Source organism: Lithobates pipiens, unplaced genomic scaffold (genome assembly GCF_037356315.1).
Source record: "Lithobates pipiens isolate NorthernLeopardFrog02 unplaced genomic scaffold, aLitPip1_a1.2 Scaffold_13, whole genome shotgun sequence".
Classification (NCBI taxonomy): Eukaryota; Metazoa; Chordata; class Amphibia; order Anura; family Ranidae; genus Lithobates; species Lithobates pipiens.
In genome coordinates, this window is record NW_027507718.1 from 525,530,181 (window position 1) to 525,555,189 (window position 25,009).

The following is a 25,009-nucleotide window of genomic DNA, read 5'->3' on the forward strand; positions in this document are numbered from 1 at the left end:
TACGTCACTGCGTTCTTGAAGGTCAGAATTTGGTGTGACTATGTGTATGCAAGACAGCTTGAGCGAAATCCCGTCGGGAAAACCATCAGAGCTTTTTCCGACCAAAACTCTGATCGTGCGTACGCGGCATTAAGGTTTGACCTCATATTATATGGTTTGGGTAAATCTAGAGGAAAAAGATCTACAGAAAATGATATCGTTTGTAGAAAGGGTGATGCAATAGATAAACCTTGGTATAGCTTGAAGCACATGTGACAGATGATAGGCCAGCTAAGATAGAACGGAGAAGTAAAACTCCACTGGTAAGGTCTTTAGAGGACCTCTGATGAGGCCTTGTTGCAAATATGGATGGGGTTCAGGTTTTCAGCATTGCAGGGTGTTCTGTCCATCAAAGGTTTATCCTGACTATTTGTACCTATGTTGTTAAATTTATCTGTATAGTGTGTAATTTATATAAGAAAATCATAAGTTGTGTGCAGACTCCATCTAGCGTTCCTTTTTGGTATTGCTGCAGTTGTTCTGTTAATTTAGAGTTAATATGTGTAGTTAAAGCGGAGGTCCACCCTAAAATGGACCTTCCGCTCATCGGATTCCTCCCCCCCTCCGGCGCCACAATTGGCACCTTTCAGGGGGGAGGGGGGTGCAGTTACCTGGATAATCCAGGTAACTGCACCCACTTCCGGGCTAGCTCTCTGCGGAAAGGGGCGTACATTACGCCCCTTTCCGCAAGTGCCCGCCCCCTTCCGCAAGTGCCCCGCTGCCTGCTGGGAAACACACAGATCCCAGAGGCAGCGGGGACCGTGCTCATTGCGCAGTGCGCCTCGCGCATGCGCAGTAGGGAACCGGGAAATTAAGCCGAAAGGCTCCATTTCCTGATTCCCATACCCAAGATGGCGGCGGCAGCACTCGAGTGTCGATCTAGAGATCGGCTTCGGGTGTCGACATCGCGGGTGCACTGGACAGGTAAGTGTCACTATTTTAAAAGTCAGCAGCTGCAGTATTTGTAGCTGCTGACTTAAAAAAAAAAAAAAAAAACGCGGAGTCCCGGCGGACTCCCGCTTTAAGGAAATTGATAAACAGGGAATTCTGGGTAGAATCTTCACAGGAAGTGAACCAGTCACCATTTTTACAAGACATTGCAGGAAGCAAAACATGTCTTTCTCAATCCATCGCCATCACTCTTTAGAGAACTTAAAAAGTACGTTTTTACTATCTGATCCTATATTGTATATTGTTGTTTCTACAATGTATGCTGTATTTTATGCAATATTGTACTTATTGAAGTCTATTTCTGTTATTTGTAGTTTCACCTGGCTTGTTCTAATAAAACTGAGATGAAAGAAATATGATATCTGAAGTTATTGGGACTGGAGGGTTTAGCGATATGTCCTTGAGACAGAACACACTGTTAAAAAAGAGCTGTGTGTGTTTGCAGTTTGTGAATGGGCCCAACCATTTGCCCTGTTAGAAGCAGCAGATAGTCATTTAATTATTGGGTTATTACTGCTGATAAATGATTGCAATCTATTGTCAATCACATCATCCAGTGATGTAGATCCATCGTCAATCAAGATGAACAATGATTCCGGCAACTTGTGAAAAAAAAACACACTAACCTTTGTTTACAAATGGGGAAATGTAGTTCTCAGCGAGGATCAGTTGGAATCAACAGCGTCACTGGGTTGGCAAGGGTTGTTAATCATAATTGACATGGATCTACATTGCTGGGCCAGGGATGTGGGGAAGAGGCCCTTGACCACATCAACAAGGGGACAAGATGCTTTGCCAGGAGCAGTGGCGGCTTGTGCTCAAAATTTTTGGGGGGACGCAAACAAACTGAAATAAAAAAACATAATTTGCTGCCACTGTGCCATCGATTTCTGTCACTGTGCCATCAAATGCAGCCACTGTACCCATCAATTGCTGCCAGTGTGCCCATCAATTGCCGCTACTGTGCCCATAAAATGCTGTCAGTGTGCCCATCAATTGCCGCTACTGTGCCCATCAATTGCCACTACTGTGCCCATCAATTGCCGCTACGCCCATAAAATGCTGCCAGTGTGCATCCCCCCCACCCGCCAAGCACTTAAACATCTAGGTGGGGCAGCGGGTCATGGTCCTCCAAGCTCCTTGATGTCTTCTCCCGTCCTCTGCTATGATTGGATGCCTGATAGGCAGCATCCAATCACAGCACTTGTCCTATCAGCCAATCAGGTGACAGATACCAGACCCGAGGCGGTCTCAAGCTGAGAGGCAGTTCAGTGTTAGGAAAGCGAATATTCATTTGCCTTCCTAACACAACGCTGAGTGAACACCTTTTTTGTACGCCTATTAGTGCCTATGGCTCTAATTAGGTGCTTCCAAATAATACCCAGCCGCTGTAATTCAGGTGCCCGGCACCCAAAAAGGGGCCGGGCACCTGAATAGGGGGTGGCAGCGGCGCCATAGATAAATTCCTGCAATGCATGAATCTATGGTTATAGAGAGGGAGCGGCGCCCTTATGAACGTACCGCCACTGGCCAGGAGGCTTCTACCATGGCAAGGTGCCTTCCCTATGTTGAGGGTATGTGGTCTGGTTTGGGACAGAAGGTGGGGTGCACACTGGCCGCTTGTCCTTTCCTTGCTGGCCAGGCTGCTTGCTCAGATAAGTGACTATAGTAAAAATATCAATAAAAGTCCATAGTAACTGCACACCTTGTAAAGAGCTGCTACTGATGTGTAAGAGGACATTGGGTGCTGTGGTGGAGACGCTGAGAATATCCTAGAGGCTGATTGCTGTTGGAGCCGTTTGAATGATGGAGACACTTGGTTTCTGCTCTAGAAATCATCAATTGGATATTATATGGACTGTTACTATGGGCTTTAATTGATATTGGCGCTGCACCATTGTTACTATACCTGTTTAATGTTTCATGCATATTGTGTCAGCTGCTTAGAATACAACCTTATATTGTATTTATATAACTATAGTGCAACAGATTTGGGTTTTTTGTCAAAATAAATGACTGCTATTAATTTCAAGGGAGTTTTTTTCCTTGTTTTTTGGCATAGATGTTTTGCATGCTTTTTATATAAAAATATTAGTATAATAATAATATAATAACATACACACCCCAGCCACTTTATTAATTACACCTATCTAGTACTGAGTTAGACCCCTCTTTGCCTTTAGAACTGCCGTAATTCTTCGTGGCATAGATTCAACAAGGTGTTGCAAACATTCCTATGAGATTTTGGTACATGTTGATATGATCACATCACGCTGTTGCTGCAGATTTGTCGGCTGCACATCCATAATGTGAATCTCCTGTTCCAGCACATTCCAAAGGTGATCTATTGGATTGAGATGTGGTGAGTGTGGAGGCCATTGGAGTACTGTGACCTCATTGTCCAGTGGTGAGATGATTGGCACTTCTGCTGGAAGGCGCCATCAGAAGATGGGGACGCTGTAGTCATAAAGGGATGGACATGGTCAGAAACAATAATCAGGAAGGCTGTGGTGTTTAAACAATGCTAAACTGGTACTAATGCCGTGTACACACGGAATTTCCGGCAGAAAAAGTCAGACGGAATATTCCCCAGTTGACTATTTTGTCGAAACGCGTCAGTTAGCACCTCCTGCTTCCCACATTGCTTTTTATACTATTTTTCGTGATCGGTTTATAACCTTTACCTGCATTGCATTGTATGGCAATTTTTTATTTTAATACACCAACTGTGGTTGACCTACGCCATTTGTAGAGCTTTTGTCCTTTTTTCTTTCACCATGTTTGAGTATTGATGATTGCCGTCTGAGCACCTTGTTTGGGACTGGTTTGGATTCTTTGGGAACCTCCACTCTGGAACCATTGCTCTGGAACCACCATCCAATTCCATCCAGATTGGCGTTACAGTATTCGTGCCATTTTCCAGCCTGGTATCATCCTGCATTGGGAAACCAGTACTACAAGCCTTCCTGATGCACTGCCGTACGGTTTGTGTGTCCATCTATTCTGGTAAGAGTATCCATTCCTTCATCAGAATGTGTTTTATGATGTCATCTTAGCCTGCTGTGATCACATGATATTTGCCTCTGTTTGGGACTTAGAGCTATTCCTCTACCCAGTAGACTTTTTATATGTGGACATTGGCCATTTGATTTATGTTTGGCATTTGTACATCACGGTGATATTATACTATATCATTTATTTATGTTTCATAGGTTATCCTTGATCTATTCACTTAGATATTTTCATTGTGACACATGTTGGGTTTCATTTAGCGCTACACTTATTTTTCAACATTACTATTGGGACTTTGTGTGTTAGCAGCTTCATTTTCACTCCTTAGGGTTTAGCGGTATTTTTCCCCATTTACACATTCTTGAATGGTGTTGACTCAGTAAATCAATAAGCCAGAGGCATACAATGCCTCTCCTTGGTGGCTCGGTGAGTTTGGTAGCTACAGTCTCTTGGAAGGTATTACCAGACTGCTTTACCAGGCCAGAGATACTCGGTACCTCTCCGCGACGGCCTAGCACACGGTAATAAGCGGACTACTGTTACCAGCCAGTCCATGTCTGCAAACGATCCGTTTCCCGGCCATAGCATTCAGCAATACTCTTACAATTCTCCTTTTACTTCCTTCACACTGACCTTCTCCAAAGGGCAAGTCCTGTGTTCCCTGGTCACAGGACTCTGTTCTATTCTCAACAGTCCTCCTCTGCGCTTCCTCCTCACTGACCTTCTCCAAAGGGCAAGTCCTGTGTTCCCCGGTCACAAGACTTGGTTCTATTCTCAACAGTCCTCCTCTGCTCTTCTTTCTCACTGACCTTCTCCAAAGGGCAAGTCCTGTGTTCCCCAGTCGCAGGACTCGGTTCTATTCTCAACAGTCCTCCTCTGCTCTTCTTCCTCACTGACCTTCTCCAAAGGGCAAGTCCTATGTTCCCATGTCTCAGCAGCTTGACACCAATTCCATGGTGAAGATCTTTATCCAGGAATACATCCCAGCAGCTCCTCCTGCCCTTTTCCGCGCTCTGCACATCCCCCACATGGGGGCGCCCAACAGCAGCAGCCTAAAACTCCACTCTGTCTTTTCCTGCACCATCAGAACCCCTTAGCAGCATGTGACCCCAGCTTATATGGGAGGCCTGCCCCCCTGCCAATACCAAGTGGGAATTGGTCAGAGCGCCTCACATGAGCTGCCTGCCAAACTTCAGGTCCAACCTCTGTTCCAGAACAATTTTCCTGAAAGCAGGGGAGGCGCCTCTGAGTCAGAGAACAGGTGGTCACACCCAGAACTGCACTGAACACTCCCAGTCACAGATCAAAACAAACAGGCCTAGCCTAGAGCACAGGCCTGTCTAAAGTTACCTGCACTGATAGCTTAAACCCAGAAAAATCCTAATCCATAAGCAGTGGCGTAACTAGAACCTTCAGGGCCCCGATGCAAGAAACCATGAAGGGCCCCCCTGACAGGGCCCTTTACTCCGAGTTTGGTGGCAGAACAGGACCTGGTTGCAAGTGGGTGGCTACATCCAAAGGAACCAATTTCTCGATTTGTCGCCGCTTCTCCACCTCTCCCTTCCACAGGCATTCAGCGGCTGCAGGAGGAAAATGGAGAGACCGGTTCCTCTATGTCGGTGTTTCTCAAGCTTTTTCCAGTCAGGGCACCCTTTAAGTACATCCCTAGGTGAATGGGCCTGCACTGCAACCACCCTGCAACTGTGTGCATTGCATGCAGTTGCAGCATAGTGATGATGTATTTAAGGGGTTGTAAACCCTCGTGTTTTTTCACCTTAATCCATCCTATGCATTAAGGTGAAAAAACACCTGGCAGTCACCGGAACCCCAGCCCCCACCGTTTTACTTACCTGAGCCCTGGAACTTCACCAGGTTGAGATGCACTCTTCCTTTGCCCGGGGTCCCCGGTCCTGATTGGATAGATTGATAGCAGCTCAGCCATTGGCTCCCACTGCTGTTAATAAAATCCAATGAGGCGGGCGTCGGGGGAGCTTGCAAGGTAACCCCCCCCAAGAGAGCGCTTCTCCTAGGGGGTTGTCTGATAAGAGGAGGAGCCACGAGAGCAACCGAGGGACCCCAGAATACAAGGTTCGGGGCCACTTTGTACAAAACAAGCTGCACAGTGAAGGTAAGTATAACATGTTTGTTATTAAAAAAAAAAAAAAAAGCAAACCTTTACAATCACATTAAGGGATTAAAACAGGTGGTCAGGAGGCAACATATTGCCCCTTTACCAGCTGTCAAATGCCTCTGAAAAGCGATATGAGCACAGATCGCTTTTCAGAGTAATAGTATTTTTTTGCTGCTACTTTGAACAAGCAAGAAAAAAAAATCTGTTCTGATTGTACACATATGGGGTAGGGCTGGGGAAAAAAATCTATTTGAATCTTGAATTGAGTTGAGAGGTCAAATCGATTAAAATTTTCAGTAAATAGTTTTTTTTAGATATTTATTTTTTCACCAGGATCAGTGCTGACACCGCACCGGTCCTGAGGAGCTGCGGGCAGGAGTTTTTAGGTGAGGCCGTGGCTTCGGCCTAGCCCGCGAGGCCAGACCTGCGCACTAGTACGAAGCCACGGCCTCACCTAAAAACTCCTGCCCGCAGCTCCTCAGGACTGGCGCGGTGTCCATAAAAAAAAAACTGGATTCGAATTGTGAATTGAGTTTTTTTTTTTAAATTACAACATTTTTTGTTAGAAAATCGCCCAGCTCTAATATGGGAAGGGGGGGGCAGGATTAAATGCAGATACATAAAATGTGCATACATACATCTAAACAGCGGCGGCTGGTGCTCAAAATTTTTGGGGGGCACAAAAATTTTTATAAACCAAATCATCAAATGCAGCCACTGTGCCATCAAACGCTGCCACTGTACCCAAACGCTGCTGCTGTGCCCAACAAACGCTGCCACTGTGCCATCAAACGCTGTCATTGTGCCATCAATTGCAGCCACTGTGTCATCAAACGCTGCCACCGTGCCATCAAACGCTGCCACTGTGCCATCAAACGCTGCCACCGTGCCAATTTAACACTGCCACCGTGCTCATTTAACACTGCCACCGTGCTCATTTAACGCTGCCACTGTGCCCTCAAATGCTGCCATTGTGCCATCAAAGGCTGCCACTGTGCCATCAATTGCAGCCACTGTGCCAAACGCTGCCACTGTGCCCATTTAACGCTGCCACTGTGCCATCAATTGCAGCCACTGTGCCATCAATTGCAGCCACTGTGCCATCAAAAGCTGTCACTGTGCCATCAACTGCAGCCACTGTGCCCATTTAACGCTGCCACTGTGATCTCAAATACTGCCACTGTGCCATCAAACGCTATCACTGTGCCATCAATTGCAGCCACTGTGCCAAACGCTGCCACTGTGCCCTCAAATGCTACAACTGTGCCATCAATTGCAGCCACTGTGCCATTAATGCTGCCAGTGTGCCATAAAATGCTGCTAGTATGCCCTTGAATGCCCCCAGTGTGCCCCCCCCGCCCGATATCTACACACATGCACATACACATACACATACACACACACACACACACATACACGCACACATACACACACAAATACACACACACACACATAAAGTCTTTTCAAAAACGGCAGTGCTTTATCTTACTACTTCCTGCCGGGTACTGCACTGTAGGGGGAGACAAAGAGCACACACTGCTTTCACTTTAGTTACAAGCAGTGTGATGACTCCGAGCTCCCCGCACAGTGCCGATTACACTTCGGCTGAAGATCAGGGAGCTCGGTCTCAGCCGCCCACTCCTTCAGATATACAGGGGGGCCCTCAAGGCCCCCCTGCAGCACGAGGCCCGGTCGCCTTGGCGATCTCAGCGACCCCTATAATTCCGCCATTGTCCATAAGGTAGAGGGTGCTACATAAACAAGGAATTTTCCTCCACACAACTGCCACTTCCTGGATATTTTACTCCTTTTCAGACCATTCTCTGTAAACCTGAGAGATGGTTGTGTGTGAAAATCCCCAGTAGATCATCAGTTTTTGAAATACTCAGACCATCCTGTCTGGCACCAACAGCCATGCCATGTTCAAAATCACTTAAATCCCCTTTCTTCTCCATTCTGATGCTCCGTTTGAACTTCAGCAAGTCATCTTCACCTTGTCTAGATGCTTAAATGCATTGAGTCGCTGCCATGTGATTGGCTGATTAGCAATTTGTGTTACCAAGCAATTGAACAGGTGTACCTAATAAAGTGGCCCGGTGAGTGGACATGTAGCACTGACCCCCGAAGGAGCTGCTGAATTTTATTGGGCTTACCGTTATCTCACCTACTCGCTTCTCCATCTTAGGAGTCCCGTTGTAAAGTGAATCAAAGAATGTTAGCTCCGACACTTAGTCCTTTTTCCAAGATTTATTTGAGATAAACAAAAAGTTTTCCAATAGAGGGTTAAGGGGAGTTCAGGTACCTTGTAATTGCGGGTTAGAGGTATTTCCTTGATCCAGAGGACAAACAGCTCCAAAGACTGGATCTAGCAATCACCAGATAGGCCTCTCTCACTGAACTAGCAGCCAGTGAGATGCTCCAACAAAGTCTCTGTTGTCACACAGTACCAGTTTCCTTCAGCCGACCCGGCGATACTGTGTGGTTAGTGACCCAGGTTGCGTCCTCCAACTGAGTCTCCCAGGCTCTTCCAGAGATACCAGCCTTGTTGCTCGGTCCTCTCCTGAAAAAGTCCTGCCCTGGATCCTCCAGTCGCTTGGCTTCTGCCCGCAGGCAAGACAGCACAGGACCACCCCTGGATTGGTAGGCCCCCAAGACTTTTGGGCCTACCCTTTCAGTTGAAAAGCCTCGGGCCAGCCGGCCCGAGACACAGGAACAGGCAGCACACACCCCAGGCCAGGAGGGCCATGAGGTTGGGATAGCGAACCCTGGAAAAAGAACCCCTCAAAATGGCGTCAGTACCTTAGATACCCCCACCCAGAGTGCACAGCGGGTGAACCACTCCCAATGGGCTATTTCCGAGTAAAAGGGGTATTCAATGCATCCAGCCTGTTGTATTTCCAACACTCACCGGTGGTGACAGCGACACCCATGGCCAAGTGGAAACTAGCACAACCCAGCTGAACTGGTACAGAGACCAGAACTTTGAAATAATTAGCCTGAGCCAAACTGCAGCTTCAGACAACTTACATTTGCAAAAAACAATAGCGTCTGCTCATTAAGAGCAGGGCGCTACAGATATTATATATAATAGAAGAATATATAAAAATATAGTTTTATATAACTATGACCATTATGACTATGACTTCACAGTGAATATGTTTTAAAACAAGCCACCACTGACCACCGTAGCTACAGTGTCTGTGGTGTGATGTGTCCTGAAAGCTTAATCTTCTCAGTTTTTCACATTTTCTGTAGCTCAGCTTTCCTCTTCCAGCAGTGACTTGTCAGCCTTCCAGTCTTGTAATCTGTATTGTACACATAGGCCAGGTGCCCAAGAAGAGGGAAGAGACACAACAAGAGACTTAACTCAGAAGGCTTTATTGGTTCTTTTGTGAATTTGATGATGAATTGCTCCACAGTGGCTGTAATTACAGAGGTCAATCGGTGGCTTGTTTAAGTGTATTTTTTGCTTGTGAAGAATCCGGTCCACCAACAGAGAGGGACAGCCCATACACATGTAGGGTGCCTGGGTAGGGGCCTCAAACCGAGTTTCTAACTTACTAACTGTCATGGCTTTTTTACTGGTGGGAACGTGCCGGATGGTGTTCCAGCACCTCCGCCAGAGACAATGAGGGATAAGCACTCTTTGTATACTATTGCTTCAGCGGGGCGGCCGTTGAGTGAACTGATGCAGCTCACTAAGTTATGGCTGCAGCCTGAGAGAGGGGAAGGTGGAATGATATAATCCGCATTCCGCCTCTCCCCGCATATTAAATGCTGGTTTGGGGGTGCCAGTCCCAGCTCAGCCATATGGAAGAGCTGCACTGTGTGTAGCTTGCCTGACTGAATGCTCACTGTGGACTGGAGACAAGTTGTTAGAGATCACATTTTTGGTAAATTGATTGACAATGTTACTGAATGTGGGCTTGTGCTTTGACTATCTCTTTGCTGGATGGGAATGTCTCTTTGCTGGATTGGGCTGTCTCTTTGCTGAATATATGGGGATGTCTCTTTGCTGGATTGGGATGTCTCTTTGCTGAATATATAGGAATGTCCCTTTGCTGTATATATAGGGATGTCTCTTTGCTGGATTAGCCTGTCTCTTTGCTGAATACATGGCACTGTGCTTTTGCTGGATTGGGCTGTCTTTTTGCTGAATATATGGGAATGTCTCTTTGCTGGATTGGGTTGTCTCTTTTGCTGGATTAGGCTATCGTTGTTGAAGATATTGGAAGATATAGGAATGTCTTATTGCTTGATTGGGCCATTTCTTTGCTAAATATTTGGTAATATCTCTTTTTCTGGATTGGGTCATCTCTTTGCTGAATATATGGGGATATATTTATCTTTGCTGCATAAATGGGGCTGTCTGTTTGCTGAATATATGGGGCTTTGTCTTTGCTGGATTGGGCTGTCTCTTTTCTGAATATATGGGGCTGTCTGTTTACTGTATTGAGCCATCTCTTTGCTGAATATATGGGGATGTCTCTTTGCTGTATTAGTCCATCTCTTTGCTAATCATACAGTATATAGGGATGACCCCTTGCTGGATTGGGTTGTCTCTTTTGCTGGATCAGGCTGTCTCTTTGAAGATATGGGAATGTCTATTTGCTTTAATGGTCCATTTCTTTGCTGAATATTTGGAAATGTCTCTTTGCTGGATTGGGCCATCTCTTTGCTGAATATATGGGGATATATTTACCTTTGCTGCATAAATGGGGCTGTCTGTTTGCTGAATATGTGGAGCTTCGTCTTTGCTGGACTGGGCGGTCGCTTTGCTGAATATATGGGGCTGTCTATTTACTACTGCATTGGGCCATCTCTTTGCTGATTCTAAATATATGGGAATACTCTTTGCTGAATTGGGCCATCTCTTTGCTAAACATACAGTAGATAGGGATGCTCTCTGAATATATGGGGCTGTCTCTTCCCTGAATTTAGCAAGTTATCTTTAATTAAAAACTATCTGCGGTCAATCATGAGCGATCAATGCCTCAATAGTCTTGCAATTCTCTGTTAAACATGAGCTTGCACGGAAACTGAATTTTAAGGATCTGATTGAAGAGATTGCAAGCTTTAAAATAAGGAGTTGGTCAGTTCGCCGCAAGTAAGTATTTTGCCAATTTATTGGAAAAATGCAAAACTGGAACGCAACTTCAGTTGTTTATGGTAAGTTCTCAATTTTGGTAAGAGGCCTTCTATTTTCAACAAAAGAATAAATTAAAGGGTTCTTTGTTTTTTTGTTTGAGTTTTTTCTCCATTTTCTTAGTTCAGCTAGGGGAGGATAGAGTAGGGGACATTGAAAAGGTAGAACATTTATGCCACATGCACAGAACCGTTTTTTCCGACGGAGGTCAGCTGAAACGGACTTGCCTACACACGATCACACCAAAGTCTGATCGTTTAGAACATGGTGATGTACAACACTTACGACGGGACTAGAAAAAGGAAGTTCAATAGTCAGTAGCCAATAGCTGCCCTTGCGTCGTTTTTCGTCGGAACAGCATACAGACAAACGGTTTTCCCCATAGAAATTGATTTCATCGAAAAGATTTAAAACATGTTCTATTTCTAGGTCCGTCAGAATTTGAGGAAAAAAAAGTCCGCTAAAGCCCACACACGATCAGAATATCCGATGAAATAATTCCATCTGACTTTTTCTGTCAGAAAGTCACAGTGTGTACACGGCATTAGTGTTAGTGTAGGGTCCTGCTCAAATTAGGCCGCGTACACACGGGCGGACTGTCTGGCCAACTAAGTCCGTCAGACAATCCGACAGACAGTCCGTCCTACTTTTGAATGAACGGACTTGACCACACACGATGAACAGACAGTCCGCTGAAAGCTTGCGCGATGACGTGTACAGCACGTACGACGGGACTAGAAATACGATGTCCAATACACTGCAATGCAACCTTCGGCCGTGTAAATCCTTTCTGAGCATGCGCCATACTTAGTCCGTCCAACTTGCCTACTCACGAGCGGACTGTCCGCTGAAACCAAAGTTGGACGGACAATATTACGGAAATTACGAAAGACTTAGTCCGCCAGACTGTCCGCTGAAAAAGTCCGCTGAAGCCCGCACACGAGCGGACTGTCCGCTGAAACACGTTTCAGCGGACCAAGTCCGTCAGACAGTCCGCCCGTGTGTACGCGGCCTGTGTCTACCTTGTCAGGATGGTTCCAATTACACATGTGCACACTGAAATATTTTGTTTCGAATTTCGTTTTCATCCGAAAAAAAAATACATTTATTTAGTTACTCCCAAAATTCATTTTTATTTATTTTGTTTCTTTCAAAAATGCATTCATCCGAAATTCGGAAATAATTAAGGTAGAATCTGTCATTGAAGGCTTATGGTGTCTGTCAAATGTTCCAAGAAGATTCGACGGAGCAGTGAAACTGTACGACGCCGCAGTTGTACATTTCCGGTCGAATGTTCCGCCTACAAGCTATAGTAGAACTCTAATGTTGTATGACACTAGTAATAATTATATTTATTAATTATTATCACTAGTCAACCAACATTAGAATTCTTCTATAGCCTATGGGCGGAGCATTTGACCACAAATGTCCACTCGTGGCGACTGCTTCGTCGAATCTTCATGTTGAATCTTTTTTCTCTATGTTGAATAATCTTAGACTAATAGAGTTAGGTTAGGCACATTCGACCTTTTTTGCTATTGTCTCTATAATGTCGAATCTTTTCTCTCTATGTAGAATAATCTTGGACTAATGCCGCGTACACACGATCGGAATTTCGCCCAGCAAAGGACCGATGAGAGCTTTTCATCGGAAAATGCAACCATGTGTATGTTCCATCGGAATTTAGCTGGCCGAATTCCTGCTGGCAATTCCGACGCGCAAAAACTCACGCATGCTCAGATTCAACTACGAGATGGAAGCTATTGGCAAGCTATGGAAGCTATTGGCTACTGGGTATTGAACTTCCTTTTTCTAGTCCAGAGAAGCACGGATTATGAATGCAATGATATAAGGAGTGCTGGACATGACAGTGTGGATGAGGGACACAGTGGGTTAAGCTTTATGGGTGGAGCTGAGGAAAAAGGTTTGCAGGAAGCAAGTTCAGTGTAGGGGAGGGGTCATATAAAAGGGAGGGGTGTGGCTTTAGGGGATCATTCGGATCCCAGCGTGACACAGAGGAGGCAGTTTTTCTCTGCTCCTCTGTAATGGCCGACCTGGATTTGATTTTCAAGAGGCTGAGACGGGCGGCGGAGGCGAGCGGAGCGGAGTGGCTGCGGGACCGAGCGGGGACCTGGAGGACACCGCGGAGGATGTCGGGGATGCAGGTGAGGCGCCGCTGCGTGCGCGGAGGTCTCGGCCTCCGGCGCGTTTTTTCCCCGGGCCTACACCTCGTCCACCTCGTGACTGGCAGAGCCCGGGGGCCGACCGCTCGGTCCCCCCGGCGAAGAGGAAGGTGCCTGGCTCTCCCTGGTCCGGGTGGTCATTGCGCCGCCGACTGGAGGGGGGCGGGGCCTCGCGGCAAAATGGCGCCGGCTACGGGTCGGGCCGGCACCCGGGAACGGGGGGGGGGAACGGGCGGGGGGCTCTGGGTCCAGCCGCCTTGGGGGTGCAGCGGAAGGGGGGGGATCCTCGGACTGGGGGTTCCAGCATGGGGACACGCGCGGTGGGGGGGCAGGGTTGGCACGGGGGGGGGTCGCAGCTCCCGGGCTGGGGCGGGTGGGATGAAGGGAGCCACCGAGGTGCCTGGCAGGGCTGGTCTTGGACACCAGCATGCCGGGGGTGGTCGGGGGCCACAGGCACTGCGGGATGCGCCTGAACGCGCGGACCAGGGGGTCTGCGATTCGCCCAGGGGGATGGCGGCGCCCCCAGCGCGCACCGCGGAGGACAAGTCCGAGGGTGAGCTGTCGCAGGAGGAGGAATTTTCACATGCAGCGCACGAAACCATGACTGTCGGCAAGGCCCCGGTGCGGCCAGGTAAGTCACGTGATCTTTTGGTTCTGACGGAAGCCTTGGGGGATTTGCTGGGGGACCCGGTATCCCAGAACGGCAAGGGGATGGCATGTCGCCCTGGGGGGGCCCACGGACAGCTGCAGGACCTTCTTGGAGGGGCTGCGGGCCCTGGTGGGTAAGTTTGTCGGGGGTTCGGGGGCGCCGCAAGTGGGTCCCTGGATGGCTGCGGGCCCAGGGTCGGGGGGAGGGGGGTCCGGGGCCACGCCGGTGGTGGACCCCCCGACCGCTGCGGCTTCTGGGGGGGTGGTAGACATGGGGGCACGGGGGTCCCCCCAGTGGTCACGGAACCTGGGGCGTGGACCGATGTGGTCAGGATTGCGGATGCTGCCCGGTGCGAAGTATATGTTGATTCGAGGGCCCGGTGGGGGCGTGCCTGGAGCAGGAGGTGCGGGAGAATATTGGCATGGGTGAGTATGTGGAGATTTTCTCTTTGCTCCCCCTTGAGAAGTTCAACTTGGATAGGGTCAAGCCGGACAGTTCAAAAAGGACGACGAGGAGCGGCGTAGGTATCGGTGATTCTGCGCACTTTCTCCAATTGGCTTCAGGCGTTCGCTGGCTTAGCTAGGGTGATTGGGGAGAAGAACCCCGAGCATTGCTCGGCGTTGTTCTGCTGTATGGACGCGACTGGAGAGGCTTATCGGGTGTATGGGGGGTGGCATGGCTGCGTTATGACGAACAGTCCAGGCAGCGGTGCGGCCGGAACTACGCTGGGACCACAAGGACATCAGCCTCTGGATGAGGCTGATGTCTGCGGCTCGGACTCCTGCTCCGTTTCTTCAGGGGGGGGCGGGAGTGTGTTGTCCTCAGGGCTGCCGGCCGGGAAAAAGTGGGGTGTGTGCTGGCCCTTTAATGGGGGGCTGGTAAATTCGGGAGAGCGTGCCGATTTAAGCACGAGTGCTCCGGCTGCGGCGGCGCCCTCGCACTGTCCCGCTGTTTCAGGACAGAAAAGCGTTCCGGCGATGTTGCTCACGAAAGGGATGACGCCGGTAACCCTGGAAAGGATACTTCCTTTCCTAAGTAAGTATCCGGGTGGTGAGGCGGCGCGGGGGTTGATTTCGGAGTTTTCGGGACGGTTTCAGGATTCCTTGTTCATTGGCGGAGGTGCCCCCAGTGGCCCGGAACTTGCGATCGGCTTTGGTACACCCGGGGGGTGGTAGGCGAAAACTTGGGCAAGGAAGTGGCGTTGGGCCGGATGGGTGGGCCTTTCGAAGTGCAACCGTGGGGCGACCTGGTGGTGTCCCCGCTGGGTGTAGTTCCTGAGAAAGAGCCTGGGAAATTTCGCTTGCTTCATCACTTGTCCTTTCCTAAAGGGGGGTCGGTCAATGACTTCATCGGCCCTGATGCGTGTACGGTCTCATACACGTCTTTTGATGCGGCGGTGAGGTGGGTCAGGCTTTCTGGATGCGGGGCTCTTATGGCCAAGGCAGATGTGGGGTGCCATTGGCGGGGCCAGTTCTATATGAGTAAGTGCCTGCCCATGGGTTTGTTCCATTTCCTGCGCCTACTTTGAGGCGTTTAGCTCATTTTGGAGTGGGTGGTGAGTGACGTTTCGGGCCTGGAGTCGGTCATCCACTATTTGGACGACTTTCTGTGCGTGGGCCCCGCCTGCCTCCAGTGTGGGTGCGATTTTCTGTCCACGTTACAGCACATTGCAGGTAAGTTCGGGGTACCGTTGGCGGGGGATAAAAAAGAGGGACCAGTTACGGACTTGAGTTTTTTGGGGATAGTGATCGATTCGAGGGCAATGGAGTGTCGATTGCCCGAGAATGAATTACTTGATCTGAGAATGGAATTGGTGGAGATGCAAGGATAGTAGAAGGTCCGGTTGAGGGCCCTGCAGTCTCTGTTGGGCTAGCCTAATTTTGCTTGCCGGATCATCCCTATGGGGGCGGGTGTTCTGCAGACAGCTGTCGGCAGCCTCGGCCGGGGTGAGTGTGCCTAACCATTTTGTGCGTCTGCGGGAAGGAACACAGGGAAGACTTGCGGGCGTGGCGTGAATTCCTAGCCTCTTGTAGCGGGCGGGACATGTGGATGTCGGGGCCAGCGAGCAATTTCGATGTGGAATTGGTCGCTGCCGCGGCTGGGTCGGCGGGTTATGGGGCGTATTTTCGGGGACGGTGGAGTGCTGACCCTTGGCCGCAATCTTGAGAGGTGGCGGGGTTGTTGGGCAACCTGGTTCTGCTTGAACTATTCCCGGTGGTGTTGGCATTGGAGCTGTGGGGGGAGGAGTTCCGTAATATGAAGTTGCGCATTAGTTGAGACGGCATGGGGGTGGTTCAGGTCCTCAACCATTTGGCTGCTACGGCGGCTGGTGTTTCGGTGCTTACGGCTCAATGTTTACGTTTCGGCAGTGCACATACCTGGGGTGGAGAATTCTTTGGCTAACTCGCTCTCTCGTTTTCAGTGGGACGAGTTTCGGGATCTGGCGCCGAGAACGGAGGAGTCTAGGGCGTCTTGCCCTGGGTGGATGTGGGGGATGCCCTTGTAGTCGCCGCAGGTTGGATTCAGGGGTCTTTGAGTGAATCCACGTGGGCGGCCTATTCTAGGGTGTGGTCAGAATGGTTGAGTTGGAGCGGTTGGTCGGGGCTCCGACCAGCGCTGGTTGGGGCTGTATTGGGTGGCACGGAACATTGAGATGGGATTGGCACCTGCGTCGATTGATCGGAAATTGGCGGGGTTGGCATTTTGTTTAAGCTGTGGGGAGAGCCGGACGGGAATGCGGCTTTTTGGGTGCGGCAAACCTTGAAGGGGTATAGGAGGGAACGGAAAGGTCGGGAGGCGCACAGGCTGGTGAAGTGTGATAACTTGGTGGCGATTTGTTCCCGGCTTGTGGAAGTTTGTTCTTCCGCTTACAAGGCCATCCTGTTCACAGCGGCTTTTTCATTGGCGTTTTATGGGGCGTTTGGGACTGGGGAGTTGGTGTGTCGGTCTAAACGGGGTGCTGTGGGGCTGTTGGATCAGGATGTACAGGTGGCTGCTGATCGGGTGAGTATACGGTGGCGGAGGTCCAAGCCTGACCAGCTGGGCAGGGGAGTGGTGATTATACTGTTTGCCTTGCCAGGCTCGGCAGTGGGCCCTGTGGTGGCGGTAAGGGCCTTTCGGGCGGTGCGGCTGGAGGGGGGGGGGGCCTTTCTTGCTGCATGCGGGGGGCTCTTTTCTCTCTAGGTTGCAATTCGGGTCAGTTTTCAACGGTGCCTGCGGACTGTGGGTTTGGACGACCGGGAGTACTCGTCGCACTCCTTCCGTATTGGGGCGGCCACTGAGGCGGCCCGATGTGGGCTGGCTGAGGCGATTGTTCGCCGGATCGGTCATTGGGAATCTAAGAGGTTCCGTTCCTATGTCCGGCCGCAGTTGATCCTGGGGTGAGTGGGGGCGCGGCTGGGAGTGTTTTGCAGTATGGGGTTGGGAGTTACAGGTGTTATGGTATATTACGTTTGTTGGTTGTTATGTGTTCTGTGTTATGTTTTTTATTCCAGATGGAGGTTCCTCACGCCTCGTTTGGATCCTAGGGCACTCGGACGTGTGCTGGGGGGCCGGGAGAGGTGATGCTCAGCCGGCAGGCGGGCCGTTGGGAATTCCTGGGGGGAGGCTAGGTTGATGTGGTTGGGATTCCCGGGCATGCGGTGGGAGCGTGTGATGAAGGAAGTTGAGCGCTTTGCAATGAGGGACAGGCCCCCGGATGTGTTGGTCAGTTACGCAGGGGGCAACGACCTGGGCATACGGAAGGAAAGGGACATCTTAGCTGATGTTAGGGCGGATGTTTTGCACTTACGAGTCCGCTTCCCGGGTACCATCTTGGTTTGGTAGGTCGTTGCGGGCAGATCGGTGTGGAGGTGGGCTAGGTCCATGGTAAGCATCAACAAAACCAGGATGGGGGTCGGACGTGGGTATTGACCTTTGGTCATTGGGTCTGCAGGAGGGTATACAAAATAGCTCTTAGGGTGTGGGGTGGCCCTCAAGGTTGAGGGGGTCACCCTTTCGGGCTGTGGCGGTGTGTTTTCTGGTGGTTTCTGACGGTAGACAGGTACTCAGAAGGGATCTGAGGGTGTGGGGGGCTCATCTAACGATCGGCCCCTCTGGGTATTCCTGAACGTTGGAGGGAATACGGTTATGTTCACTGGCGGAAGTTGTCTCCGACCGGTCACAGGTGGAGGCCTTTGGGAAGTTGGTGAGGTGTACCGCAGTGATTTGGTATTGGCTTAAGTGGGGTCACCGTCAGAGATCACCAGAATGGGCAGTTAATGTTATTTAATGTGGTTTAATGGTAATAAAGTTATTTATATTTATATATCTATATATATTTAGATATTTTCATATTTACAAGTTATTGGAGTGAATTTTGAGTTATGTTTAATAAAGGCTGTTGTGGCCAGTTTACTCCAACCTATGGTGTGGTCTCGTTTCTAATAGGGGAAGGTATGGGTAAGGAATAATATAAGGGGAACATTCAGACTACACTAGTCAAGAGAAGCACGGATTATGAATGCAATGATATAAGGAGTGCTGGACATGACAGTGTGGATGAGGGACACAGTGGGTTAAGCTTTATGGGTGGAGCTGAGGAAAAAGGTTTGCAGGAAGCAAGTTCAGTGTAGGGGAGGGGTCATATAAAAGGGAGGGGTGTGGCTTTAGGGGATCATTCGGATCCCAGCGTGACACAGAGGAGGCAGTTTTTCCCGCCCTCCCGCCCTAATGTTATGTGTTTGTTTTGTTGTGTCGTTTGTTGCTGGTCTTTTCTTCTTTTGCAGGTTTCGTCGGTTGTCACGGCAGCTGAAGGTTTTCCTGTGTTGGCGGTGTGTTTTCTGGTGGTTTCTGACGGTAGACAGGTACTCAGAAGGGATCTGAGGGTGTGGGGGGCTCATCTAACGATCGGCCCCTCTGGGTATTCCTGAACGTTGGAGGGAATACGGTTATGTTCACTGGCGGAAGTTGTCTCCGACCGGTCACAGGTGGAGGCCTTTGGGAAGTTGGTGAGGTGTACCGCAGTGATTTGGTATTGGCTTAAGTGGGGTCACCGTCAGAGATCACCAGAATGGGCAGTTAATGTTATTTAATGTGGTTTAATGGTAATAAAGTTATTTATATTTATATATCTATATATATTTAGATATTTTCATATTTACAAGTTATTGGAGTGAATTTTGAGTTATGTTTAATAAAGGCTGTTGTGGCCAGTTTACTCCAACCTATGGTGTGGTCTCGTTTCTAATAGGGGAAGGTATGGGTAAGGAATAATATAAGGGGAACATTCAGACTACACTAGTCATGTTGTACATGTTTTTAGCGGTTGGAATTTGGTGTGTCACCGTGTGTAGGCAAGACAGTTTGAGCATAATTCCGTCGGGAAAACCATCAGAGCTTTTTCCGACGAGAATTCCGATCGTGTGTACGTGGCATCACAGAGCTAAGGTTAGGCACATTCGACCACAGGTTCGATAGCGTTTCGTCAAATCTCCTATCTGTATCGAACTGTTGTCGCAATGAAAATAAAGCATTTGTTTATGTCGGATCTTTCGGTTTTCGGATTCTGCACGTTCGTTATCGTTTGTTAAAATGATAACGAAAATACCCGAAATTCGGACGAAAATGCATTCGGACAAAAACGAATGCACATATCTAGTTCCTATTTATAGCCTCAAATCTTCGGACACCAATACTATTGAGAAACAGTTCAAACTTGGCTTATGCAACAATTCAGCTAAAATAATACTTGACCAGCCATTGGACAATATTGTTTTACCTGTATAAATCTGTTAATATTAAAGCTGTGATTAAACTTGTTGAAAAAATGTATAGCTTCAGCCATCGCTTCTACTGCAACATACACTCGTATAGAGTCTCTATTAAAAATACTTTTCTTCACTTCCGGAACGTAGTCTGTTAATGAAACTCCACGATCGATAATAGTGAAATTTTGGAAATTCATGTTTTTCCCTTTTTGAGTTGATGTTTTATTGTATGATGTAACGATCACTAAATCTATCAGCGGCCTTGTTTTTGAATGTCTTGCTAACAACAGTTTTTTATTAAAGAAAGTTTCGTCTCTCAGAACTGGCGGATCGACAATATCTAAAATTAAACTTGTAGCAGAAGCAAAAGAAATTGCTGATACATAGATTTCACCCAAATCCCAGGATGGGGGAAAGATAACCACAAACTTCTTTATGAACTTTGTGTATTCCCATAGATAATCAACAACATTACCTGTGAAGGAACCACAAAGTATTAAAACCTTACTATGTACTTTACGGAGTGTGCCTTCCCACTGATTAATTCCAGCAGAATTCAAAGTAATTCTTTTTTCAAAAGCCACACAAATTTTCTGGGAAGTCAAATATTTCTTCAGAACTTCAGCCTCGTTCTCTCCAGTATCATTATCCGAGAAAAGTATTCCAACCCACGTCCAGCCAAAAAGTTTCACAAGTCTGGTGATTGCCAAATAAAGGGCATGGTCATTCTGAGTGGTCCTGAAGACATGCGGGTAAAGCCGTCGGTCACTTAATGAGTAATCGGTGGCTCCATAGCTGATCTGTAAAGAGTTAACTATTATGTTACTACATTTTCAATTTGCATTCATATCCAGTGGCCCTTAAAATTACCATTGTAGCAGGGGCTCCTTAAGAGCACGCGCTATGCTGTTTTCTAAAGTTAAAGTTGCCTAAACTGCAGTTTGGTTTGGGTACAATTATCTAAATTGGGCCTCGGCATCAGTCTGACTGGACTGTGAAATGTTCAGCCTGGCCACAGGGGGGCACTGTCTCCTCTAGCAGGCATGGAACTGGTCTGGTCAGGTGCTTAAGTTACTCTTTCTCGGAGCCTGTCCAGTGGGAGTGGCGCTCTCGTTGTGCTTTCTGGGAGAAGGTATTTAAGATGCGGACGTCACGTGATTCGGGGTTCCGGTCCAGAATGATGTGCTGACTTCATGGTCCTGGTCTTCCTGACCAGCTCCCAGGAAGGCTATGGCCTGGGGTGCGGATCCACCCGACTTCAATGTCTTGGGGCTGGATAGCCCGAGGCAAGGAAACTAAAGGAAGGATTATGAGGTGGTTGGGTGCCGTCTCCGGTTCGGGAGAGACCCACTGTACTTCAAGCATTCCAGGGGAGGACTCTTCAGAAGAACACCACGTATGGGTTGGTTTTCTTAGCAAGAGCCTGGAAGGGCTGAAGTAACAAGAGAATCCGATCTTGTGGATATCGCCAAGCAGGCTGAGAGATCCAGGTATCCCACAAGTGTTCTCAAGCTTCGTTTTCCTATGGTTCTACAACAATGTCTGTGGCAGAGACATTACCTTGTACATTTTAACAACGTCTGTGGCAGAGACTTATTCCTGAGTAAGCACATTGTTGGCTGCTAGGCCTTGTGAGAGAGGGACTGTCCAACCTGAGTGATCATCCAGTTGCGAATGGCTATTCTCTGGATGCAGTCAAAGTAAGCAAGTTCTTTAACGTTTCATTTGACTTTGAGACCAAGAGTACCTGAAATTTCCTTTCCAATGCCCTGATCCCAAGTTGAAAGACTGTTCAATTGTTTGAGTTTTGCAAATAAAATCCATTCAAGTGGATCTATTGTCAGTCTCAAGTTACTGGGCCATTTGCCATGGGACATCCCCTAGACGTGCAACAAGGAGAACGGAAGGTAACGGTAAGCCCAAAAATAACCAGCAGCTCCTTTGGGGGTTAGTGCTACACCATGATATTAGGTATGATGATGGTGTGATGGTATTAGGCAAATAGTTTAACCAATGGTGTTATGCATTTACCTGTATACACTCACCGGCCACTGTGAGGTACACCTATTCAATTGCTAATCAGCCAATCACATGGCTCCAACTCAATGCATTTAGACATCTTGACATGGTGATGACGACTTGCTGAAGTTAAAAACTGAGCATCAGAATGGCGAAGAAGGAGGATTTAACCGGTTCCCGACTGGCTCCTGTACTTATACGTCGGCAGAATGGCACAGCTGGACAAAGTAATGTACCCGTGCGTTACTTTGTATTTCCCGCCGTGCCCGTGCATGCCGCGAGCTCCATGACTGTTCCCGCGGGTCCCGCGGACTCGATCGCCGCGGGGATACCCGCGATCGTGCCACGGAGCTCAAGAACGGGGAAATGCTGTTTACATCGGCATCTCCCCATTGTTGCGCTCCGTGACATGATCACGGGTGTCCCCATGCCGATCGAGTCCATGGGACCCGTTGGGCACGGTCACGGAGCTCTCGGCAGGCACCTAATGACAGCACACTGATCATCTGCTCCCTATCATCGGGAGCAGTGATCAGTGTGGTGTCACACACAGCCGCGCCCCCAGACAGTTACAAACACACCCCTAGGATACACTTAACCCCTCCCCGCCCCCTAGTGGTTAACCCCTTCACTGCCAGTGACATTTTTTACAGTAATCAATTCAATTTTATAGCATCGATCTCTGTATTAATGCCAATGGTCCCAAAAATGTGTAAAAATTGTCCGATGTGTCTCAGTCGTGATAAAAAAATCATTGATCGCCGCGATTACTAGTAAAAAAAATTATTACTAAAAATGCCATAAAACTATCCCCTATTTTGTAGACGCTATAACTTTTTCACAAACCAATCAATAAATGCTTATTGCGATTTTTTTTTTTGTTGTTTTTTTTTTTTTTTACCAAAAATACGTAGAAGACTACGTATCGCCCTAAACTGAGGAAAGAAAATGTTTTTTTTAGGACTGTGGAAATGAAAGATTAATTCCTGGGTTAAGCGATTAATTTTTTGATCGATCAAAAATTCTTTTGATCCGTACTCGCCTCTCCGCCGGCTTCCGGGTCTTCAGGGAGTTCCGTCGGAGATCCGGTGATGTCACGGACATCGACGTCACTAGACCCCCCCCCTTTCCCAAGTGCCTCTATCTGCTAACGAAGGGAAGGAGAGAGGAGTCTGGTGACGTTGAAGTTCTGATTACATAACGCGTACGGGGGAGGAGCTACGCATGACGTCACCTGTTGCTGCCCTACGGGACTAACACGATTGTCGGCTTTACATGCTGTGTTTTTATCATCTTTATGTGAGTAGTTTTGTGTTTGAACACAAAAATTAAATCTTATACTTAAGCGGTGAGCAGTTAGATCTTTTCTTTCTACACATGACCTGGCATCCTTTCTGAGATCTAAGGAGACGTGAGAGAAGTTTATGGTCCGTGTTAACCCTTTTGATACCCGCTTGCATGACCACCTGTTTGCACAGGGGTCCATGCCATAAGGTGAGAGTGGTGATTAGTTAGACCAGAGGTAGTGGGATTGTCACGCTACTGCGAGAAAAAAAGGACTTACGTCAGTGCTACAGTTTGAATTTAAAACGTATTTGTGTGAACTGTGAAGTTAAGTCATGGATTGTGGAAACTAACTAGTGTCGGGTGTATATAGTGTATACCACATTTACCACTGACTAATGCAGTGTTGCAATGCAAGGAGATCAGCTAAAAGTTGTTGGATCTGTATGTGCGTTAAAAAATCGATTAATTGAACACAAAAATTTTAATCAGTAACAGTCCTAGTTTTTTTTTATATATTTTTGGGGCATATGTATTCTAGTAAAAAATAATGCGTTTTTTTAAAATTGTCACTCTTTTTTTTTTGTTTATAGCACAAAAAATAAAAACCGCAGAGGTGATCAAATAACCCCAAAAGAAAGTTCTATTTGTGGGAAAAAAAGATGTCAATTTTGTTTGGGGGCCACGTCGCACGACTGTGCAATTGTCTGTTAAAGTGATGCAGCACCGAATCGCAAAATAATGCTCTGGTCAGGAAGGGGGTAAATCCTTCCGGGGCTGAAGTGGTTAAGTGACTTTGAACGTGGCATGGTTGTTGGTGCCGGACGGGCTGGTCTGAGTATTTCAAAAACCGCTGATCAACTGAGATTTTCACACACAACTGTCTCTCTGGTTTATAGAAAATGATCAGAAAAAATAGAAAATATCCAGTGAGCGGCAGTTGTGTGGAGGAAAATGCCTTGTTGAGGTCAGAGGTAAATGGGCAGACTGGTTTCAGATGATAGAAAGATAACAGTAAATCAAATAACCATTCCTTACAACCAAGGTATGCAGAATACCATCTCTGAATGCACAACACATACAACCTTGAAGCAGATGAAAAATTTGGAAAAAAACCTCCACGCTTAGGATCAGGCAAGGTGTGCAGCCTCCTCTAATAGACCCCCTAAGGGGCTAGTCAATGTGAGTAAGTGAAGTGGGGTGGATGGCGCTACCTATATGTGGGGAAAAAAACTATTCCCGAGTTTTCAAACAAATATGTGCACCCTAACACACTAAAGTGCACAAATACTTAAATGGTGGTGCTACAATCATAGATATCAACATGTGATCTACAAATACTAATGCAACCAAACCAAATCATAAATGACAAATATATAATAAGTGACCAAAATGAATTACTCCTGTGTATAAAAAAAAAATATTATAAATACCAGAAAATGATTCCCAAATTCATAAAAAAAAAAAATCATCAAGAAATTAATATATGTATCACCAAACAGTCGAAATAATAAAAAGTCCAACAACAGTGTGAAATTGGTGAACGCCAAAATGGCCAAGTGTTCTAACAATCAAAGTGACTCTTGTGCTCAACAGATCAGGTGACTCATGTGCTCCCCCTTGTGGGTCCCCACTCACCAGCATCTGATACTCCTGCAGGGTTGGTAGGCATATATGGATAACCGTGGGTTATCTCCCTTGGTGGCTTTTCCAGTGGTCTGCCTGTAGCCTATTATGACATTCCTCAGTAGCTTCTCTAGCTATTCCACCGAACCAGGGTGCCCAAACCGGTCTCCTGCTCAGCACTTTCCCAATCTCCTTATCCAATAAACTGTTCAGTAACTTCCC

General features: G+C 47.8%; 1 protein-coding gene across 1 annotated transcript in view; it reads right to left on the reverse strand.

Moving 5' to 3' along the window:
• Positions 1-25,009, reverse strand: part of LOC143975943 (vomeronasal type-2 receptor 26-like) — a 72,015-nt gene that overhangs the window by 22,022 nt on the left and 24,984 nt on the right. The window contains exon 3 of the mRNA XM_077478474.1: positions 19,870-20,658. Within this exon, the coding sequence (XP_077334600.1) occupies positions 19,870-20,658 (789 nt within the window). The remainder of the gene's footprint in view (positions 1-19,869; positions 20,659-25,009) is intronic.